This window comes from Engraulis encrasicolus, chromosome 3 (genome assembly GCF_034702125.1).
Source record: "Engraulis encrasicolus isolate BLACKSEA-1 chromosome 3, IST_EnEncr_1.0, whole genome shotgun sequence".
Classification (NCBI taxonomy): domain Eukaryota; kingdom Metazoa; phylum Chordata; class Actinopteri; order Clupeiformes; family Engraulidae; genus Engraulis; species Engraulis encrasicolus.
The window spans coordinates 14,955,890-14,964,488 of record NC_085859.1 but is presented as its reverse complement, the minus strand read 5'-3'; the positions used below and the strand labels follow the sequence as shown (position 1 = coordinate 14,964,488).

Below are 8,599 nucleotides of genomic sequence, written 5' to 3'. Positions count from 1 at the left end.
GCGGCCAGCGAGTGAGGCTATTTTCTGCATCGGTCCGTAGCGACTTTTTTGAACCCTGGAAACATACGAAATTTGGCGAGTGGACCTTTTCAGTTTCTAGTTGAGCACCCCTGCTTTACATACATACATACATACATACATACATACATACATACATACATAAACTGTACATGTAGGCTACAAACAGAGTATAAACTCTGTTGTCCCATACAATTACTCTGTTAAGAATGTGTAATAGCAATAGGGTTGACTAATTTAATCTAATCTAATCTAATCTAATAAATACATGCATACATAACCATTTGAGATTACTGATCTACATGTGTGCATATGCCCTGTGTGAACCCTGTTCTAACATAGTCTTTATTGATTTAGCAGCCATTATTCGCCAATTAAAATCTCATCACACTTACTGGCGCACTTCTCCTCTCCGGAGAGTGTAGAGCTCATCATCCCTCGCTCCCTCCATCCCCCCCCCCCCCTCTCTCTCTCTCTCTCTCTCTCCCTCGCTCTCTCTATTACTTTCTTTCTCTGTGTGTACGTCTCTCTCTCTCTCTCTCTCTCTCTCTCTCTCTCTCTCTCTCTCTCTCTCTCTCTCTCTCTCCATAAGCGTGTTATTAGATTCCAGTCCTCCCAATGGAAAACATCTGCCCTCGTCAGCAATTACACCATCAGGCTTATTTGCCCCCGTCAGTAATTACACCACCAGGCTTATTTACATTGACTTGTCATCCGGCATCTGAGTGTCAGGAGGAAATAGTCCGATAAGAAAGAGTACATCTTGTGCCTTTACCATTTCCTGGCCTCTATCATTTTCTAAACCTCCGCTCTGCTGATATAAAGTATAAATGTTAGTTTACAGTCAGTTTTTTTCAACTGCTGACAAGCTTTTGTTCTAACCTCAGCCACATTTTCAAAACTGTTATTACAGTTAGCACACCAAGGGCTTTCCATTGCCATACAGTTGACAAATTACATGCCCTTTTCACACAATTAGCAGTCAATGAATGCACTTCTTTGTTTATATTTAACAGTGTGTGCTTTTGAGAAGAAAATCAACTGTTTGGCCAATTGTGCTTGGTAGGTGGTAGTCTGTGTTAAGAGTTAGAGAAAGAGAGAAAAAGTATCCAAAGTATGGGTAAGCGCTTGTTAGCAATTGCAAAAAACTGTAGTATGATATTACTATAGGCTACTCACTCATAAACAATTTGGTACATTTTCGGTTTCATAGGGTTAAAAGGGAACTTTTTGGTAACTCTTGTAACCCTTTCAAGAACACTTGCCAGTCAAAACAAGCGCATCGAATCTATTATCAGAAAATCGCTGAGAGCACCGATACTACTCTTTCTTTTTGGTATTTCTTTTATTGTTTAGATGAGATTTTTGTTGATAAAGATGGAGCTTCTAATGCGGCTGAATTCATCATGAAAGCGTGTTACCTGTTCTCCTCCATCCTTTCATCTTTTTTTTACTTTTCTCCCCTACAGGTAAGGAGATGATCGAGCTGTACTTCGACTTCCGCCTCTTCCGCCTGTGGAAGACGCGCCAGCACTCCAAACTGCTGGACTACGACGATCTTCTCTGAAGCAGCACCTGGCGATCGGATCCGTATTGAAGATCTACTCTACTCTTTGATGATGAGGCAGCTTTCTCTGATTGCTTTTTTCGAGGAGCCCCTACTCTGCCCTTACCTTACCCTCCCCCCCTTTTTTCGGCGGCGGCGGTTTGCGGTGGCATTTTCCCAACCGAAAAGGCCCGAAGAGAGGCTAGCAAAGTGGTCCTTTAAAGCCCAGCTGGAGGAGGAGAGGAGTGGTGGTATAGAGTGAGCTCTATGTAGTCTTGTAGTCGGCTTACTGTGTTCTAAGAACCCCCCCCCCTCCCCCCCTGCACATGGGATGGATGGAGTGATGGACGAACAGGAGAAGGGGTGAGATTTGTGAGGAGGAGGTGGAGGAGGAGGAGAAAAAGTGGAAAGGTGGTAGAAAAATATGGACTCTTAAAAAGGTGCTGTTTTTTCCCCCTTACTTTGACATCCATCTTCAAACCTCTACTCCTTCAAAGCCTACAAAGCAGCGGGAATGGGCAAAAGGAAGAGAGGAGAAGAGAAGAGAGAAGATGCAGAAGGGTTGCAGAAGAAGACGAGAGTTGGCATTTGGTGACTTTTGAGACTTGTGTGTGTGGCACTCGGTAGGATGAAGAAAGGACACGTTATGTGGAAAGACGGAAGCACTGTACTGTGTGCCAGGACGGAAGTACAGACAGACATTAAAAGAGGTTGTTCCACCTCTTCCAGTCCATAGTTAGACTGAAACTGAGAGAACTTTTATACTAGTAAATGTCTGTGTACCTTCTAGTGGAAGACTCAGACCGGCATAGACGATATTTCTTCTCAGAGTCTCTACCGTAAGCGTTAAGACATATTTATTTATGCGCTTTTCAAGCAGGAAGAAAAGCTAATATTTCATCTTTCAACTCCCCATATACCCCCATAGAGACATATTAGTCTGCATAGATATCTATCTATATATATATTAAGCATATCTATATATCTATCAAGCTGTTAAGTCATGTATAACACATATATAACCATATCCAGAATATTCACGGTTTTGCTGCACATGTTGGCTTACTGTACCCATGTAGTGTTTCTTGTGTGTGTGTGTGTGTTATGGAGACTGTGTGTGTGTGTTATGAGACTGTGTGTGTGTGTGTGTGTGTGTGTGTGTGTGTGTGTGTGTGTGTGTGTGTGTGTGTGTGTGTGTGTGTGTGTGTGTGTGTGTGTGTGTGTGTTTGTGAGATCTATCTCAGGTTCCTTAGCAATTGCTGACCTCCTTAGTGTCTCCATGACTGGCCCCTTGCGTCAGCAGCTTTGCCAGGCGAGGAGAGGAGGCGAGGCGAGATAGAGAGAGATGGAGAGCAGGCGTCAGGCCTTCGCTCGCTGGGGCGTCACATCCAATGTGCTGCTGCTCTGAGCTCTCTGGAGAGCTCAGCGGGACGTCAGCACTATATCAGGACATTGGAGGGGTTTTTTTTTCAGTGTGTGTGTGTGTGTGTGTGTGTGTGTGTGTGTGCGTGTGTGATTTTTTTTTTTTGAGGAGAAATAAGTGGGAGGCAGAAGTCATCATGATTACCCTTGACATGCACGTGTGCGTTCAAGTGTGTTTGTGTGTGTGCGCGCGTGTGTGCGCGTGTGTGTGTGAATGTCATTCTGTAAGGCTGAGAAAGAGTGTGTTAGAATTCTATAGCTCGTTTGGTGTGAAATATCAGCAAATATACATACCGTCTTTTTTCCCATGTTCTTAGCTTTGAGGGGAAACGGCAAAAGCCACTTCTATGTCAGCTTTTTTCGCTGTCTCTTTTAGGTCGTGCTCAACTTCTGTGCTGACTGTTTTTTCTTAGAACTTTCTTAGCGCTGGCTGCCTCCAGCCAACCAAGCCTAGTTCAGACTGTGGAGTATAGATAGACGGTGATGATGACCTGTCAATTTGTATTGTGATGTACTAAGAAATCCCTATATTTCCCCCATCTTATTGTCATAGATTTACATAGCGTATTTGTTGCACACATTATATTGTACATTTTTCTCTTCATGCAAGGCCACTGGTGAATATAGAGGAAAAGCCTGAGGGCCACATAGCTCAGAGCTGAAACCAATAGATTGTACTGAGAAATTCAAATGAGCTAGGTCATTAAAAGTCTGTTTTTTTCTCTCGTAAATGTGTGTGGTGTGTAGTTTACCGTAGATCACTTGGGAACTTTAAAAGTCTGTGCACTGTAGTGTAGAGGGGAGTGTGGATGTTTATGAATTATTAAGCCATCGCTGTCATGGTCTCTGACTGTGCGGCATTTACTCCAAAACACTCTAGTTTGCTGATAGCAGAAGACAACTCCACGTTTTCCTTGCTTTGCTTTCCAAAGGAATTGTGAGTTCTAATACAATATTTGTACACAGAAATCTTTTTTAGAACCGTTCTGAACTCAGTTAAATAATATAATCTTAATAAAATCAGACTCTGGTCAATATAGAAATGTCTCTCAGAATAGAAATTGATCTCAATATAGAAATCAATACAGAATTCTGGCAGTGTTCATACATACCGGGTATTTTGATATACGCAGACCTTCCCCTTCGGTTGTGCCTTTCGTTCACAAACAAACAAAGGTTTCCCCTCTATAAACGAAGCTCCAAAAAATCTCTGGTTAGCTTTTGTATATAAACAGAGATAAATGGAGACTTGAATGGCACTCTACTTACGGCGCACAGGCTTAACGTATTTATGACAGCTCTCAACAGCACATTTGCCTTTGATGTGAACAAAAATATTTCGCTAAGCGTAGAGAAGAAACATTTTCGTTTATCAAAATACCCATGTATGTATAAACAGCACCTCTATCCGTTTTGGGGTCAGACCATGAGTCTGAGCATTGGAATGCCGATGGGGCGCTTCATGTTTGATCCAATGGTTGTGTTTTTTACATGTGAGGGCTCAGATCACTGCAGCCACTGAGAGTTTGCGGGGTGAGTTGTTCACATGTCAGTGAATGTGATAGCACTCAATGTTGACTCTCCCGATTCTATCTGTAACACTTTTTTTTTTTACACCAGGCTAATATTAGCCATGTGTCTTTTACATTACATTGTATTACTTCGTACATTACAACATTACATTGTTTTTACATTACATTGTTTTTAGAATGCTCTTCAGATGGGATGTTTGGATGGCATTTCTACTTAATAAGATTGCATGTTCTCTCGACTTAAATGTGAGATCTATCCACCTTCAAGGGTTACAATGGCTTATTGAATTCATCACAAATTAATGTGTGCTTGTTGTTTACCCAATATTATGAGCAAGAATGTGTATGCTTGCGTGTGCAGATGTGTATGTGTGTGTGTGTGTGTGGTTAGCATGGATCGAGTGTTGGAATCCTACTGTCAATGTCAACAAGCAATTGTTGCTGGGTGACGTGACTACACTTTTTATTGGGGGGGGGGGTATAGGGGTGTTGTATGGCCAATAGGTGTAGAAGGGGGGTGGGGTGCAGAATCAGGCCTGCACACAATGGAGAAAGATTAATAACACACATTGCGGATCTGCACACACATACCTGTGGTAGGTGCGCTTTTACAATAAAGGCAGGGGTAGACAATTGCCTCGAGCCCCTCCAACTTCCCCCAAGACTGCAGGGCCCCCCAAACCATCGGTTCCCCTCCCCAATCCTTGGATTTAAAGGTCCCCCTAGCTAAGTTTGCCTAGGGCCCCCAAATTGCTGAATCCGCCACTGCCCTGCAGTGCTGCTTATGTTCTGCTCTGTGGGACCACAACGTCATCGTTTCTGGGGGTTGTGAATATTTCAAAGCTGGCTAGATGGGTGGGGTATGTTTCCCCCTTTCTTTCTTTCTTTCTTTCTTTCTTTCTTTCTTTCTTTCTTTCTTTCTTTCTTTCTTTCTTTCTTTCTTTCTTTCTTTCTTTCTCCTTCTGCAATAATGGCCAGGCCCAGTGGTCCCTCATGTCATCCTATTTCTGGGCTCAGTGTTTGTCTCGGTGGGTGTGCTGGGGCACTGTACCAATACCACCTTAATGATGCCATAAGCCCAGTGTGTCGTGGCAAAGAATACCCAGGAAAATCCTGGAACAATATATATTTATATGACCAGGAAGACCCTGGAACAATATATATTTATACGATGATATAGTGATACATATTACATATTTACATACAATACATACTGCATCTTCATATTACACATATGTTACTCAAATACAAACATTTAAAGTCAGATATTTACATAAAAGATATAAATAACATAGACATAACATATAGAAACTATTTTAAAAAAGGAAGTGTGCAGTGCATTTTTCACATCGGTCCTTTTCAATGTTTTCATATTTGTATTGATTGCATGCTTCTGAGCTGCTGAGTATCTTCGGTATAGAACGAAATGCGTTTCAACCCCCCTACCTCTGTCCCTTCCACTGCCCCCCGTATTCTGTCCTTCTCATTCCCATCACTGCACGTGTCCAATCAGTCCATGTGAAAGGCACCTAGAAAAGCCCTATGTTACCTTGAAAAGCCCTACGTTACCTTGAAAAGCCCTACGTTACCTTGAAAAGCCCTACATTACCTTGAAGAGCCCTATGTTATCTTGAAAAGCCCTACATTTCCTTGTAAAGCCCTATGTTTCCTTGAAAAGCCCTGTGTCACCTTGAAAAGCCCTGTTTTTCCTGTAGCAATAGATTTTGTGACTTGAGCTATAACACCTCTGCCTTTTTTTTAAAAGAAAAAACTGGAGAGAGAGAGAGATGGTGAATTTGTATAACTGTTTTGCTTATCAACACTCGACAACACAACTGGCTTTGCGATCAGGATTGTGTGGATAATATGTTGCACAGGAAGAAAAAAATAAAGCTTTTGCTTTTTTAATCAATATTTTATTTATTTGGAATCTCAGCCCATGGGAATGTGTGAGGTATAAATAAGGCCTTCAGCAGCTGACTGTTTGGTGTGTTGGTAGTACAAACAATTTCATGATGTTTACTTCTATTCTCCCTGTTGTGCATAACCCCACAAGCCATTTAATAATCAAGAGTGATAACAGTGAGGCAGTGAGGTACCCTGCATTACAATTAGCTTCACTTTTTTCCTGACGTTAGCCACCTTTGATTCAATTTCTTTGAAGCGGGACGAGTAGCATCCTGTGGCGTAGACATAAATTCACACCCCACTGTTCTCTATGGAAATCAGTGGTCCTTTTCTTCTCTTGATTCACGTCCAAAAACGTAAACTTTTCTGACATGGCAGTGAAAAAGGCTAGTTAACAACTGCTGCTAATCACAACCCAGGTAATCACAACGTCAGTATATAGAACAACTTGAAACAGAGCAGCTAAGAGAAGCTATCCTCTTGACCTAGTTCATGCATTCTGAGTTTAACATTGCCGCCGAGCTGGAAACACATCTTGCATTTCGGCTCATAAGATTCAGACCAAAAAAAATCCAATTTTCTCAAATGATACGGATGACGCATTTTATTTCAGAGTCGAAATGCTATCCAGATATTGACATATACTTACTGGAGCTGTATTTTGTAATCGACAGACTGTATCTTGGACCCAAAACCAGACAAATAATACTTGCATTCAGCACCCATTTGTAGAATTAAATGTGCCTTTCCCATCAGCTGCAAAAAAAGAAATATTAAATGGACGCCAAATGATAAACCAGAAAATTGGTTCTTTCATCACGACTCAAAGAAAACATGGCCGAGCCAAAGAAAAAGAGAAAAAAGAAAAAAAAAGAGGAATAAATAAACGGACAGTCATTTCCAGCCACATGAAATTGGATGAGTGTAGTGAGAGATCTGATAACTCTTCTCTCCCTGGGGTGTACTTGTGCAGAGAAATGATCTTTCACGCTTTAAAGCTAGACCTCAGTCATCACATTCTCTCCCTTCCTTCCTCACACCACAGAGTGATATAATATGAGTACAGCGTCTCACTCTCAAACTGAGAGCAAAAGTCCAGTGTGTTGAATAATGCATTATTACACGTTTAATGTAGCAGTTCATAGTATTTTACATAGATGTCTACAATATAGAGAGAGAGCTTTTACGATTTGTTACCGTCGAAGCTACTGTGTACTGAAGAAGTTCTGTCACTAACTCAGATATATGCTAGGCTACTAGCTGCAGAAATGTTTGTTTTTCTAAAGTGATGAGAAAACATCAAGGTAGATTGCGTTTATTGACAACAGTGTTGTTACATTAGAGGAGAAATGTACTTCTGATGACAATTTGCTGTGTATCTACTAGTCTGTAATGTTAACTCAATCCAATCTGCAGTTTGATGTTTTACACTGTACGGTGTTGAATTCTGAGAAGTGAATAATAATGTTTCTAAAGGATTTTTTCCAGTAAAACATACCTCTGTAGAAAACAAAATGTGTCTTGTCTTCTGTTATTCTTATGTCACTTTCAGTACTACAAACCAAAATACGGTAACATTTACTTGACGTATGACATAACAGTGTCATAGTGGTGTAATCATTGACAGTAAATAGAATGGACGCCAAATCAACGCTATTTGCCATTCAACGCTTTGAAGCCAGATTTGGGAACATTCCAACTTACATTCCACCTTAGCAACGCCAAACGCAGGTGCTGATTGGACAACAACAAGACTTCTAACGGTCAATCAAACCATGTTCTGATGCTCATTGGTCAATTTAACTTTTAATATCTCTCTAAAACAAAACATCACCACAAAAAATCACCACCCTGGTAAGTTGGAGAGCAAGGGGACCTACTAGTTGAGCGAAAAATTATCCCCCTGGAGTGGCATTTAAGGGAGATACAGGGTTTTATGTCTCTCATAGGAATGAATGGGATTTGGCCATTTTTTGGTCTTTTTGGGTCCAACCTTGGCTCCAACTTGGCTTCAACAATGAAATAGAATTTTGGCCTCCATTCTATTTACTCTCAATGGCTGGAATGCATGTGTCATAAACATTAGGCATATGTCAATGTCAAACATTTTATGGCTATGTCATTAAGTGGCATTCGGTTATGGTAAAGAAAAGACAGTCGTAACAATGTAAAC

General features: G+C 41.2%; 1 protein-coding gene across 1 annotated transcript in view; it reads left to right on the top strand.

Moving 5' to 3' along the window:
• LOC134446548 (NMDA receptor synaptonuclear signaling and neuronal migration factor-like) overlaps positions 1 to 1,585 on the top strand; it is a 44,013-nt gene extending 42,428 nt beyond the window's left edge. The window contains exon 11 of the mRNA XM_063195912.1: positions 1,488 to 1,585. Within this exon, the coding sequence (XP_063051982.1) occupies positions 1,488 to 1,585 (98 nt within the window). The remainder of the gene's footprint in view (positions 1 to 1,487) is intronic.
• Positions 1,586 to 8,599: the final 7,014 nt, after the last annotated feature.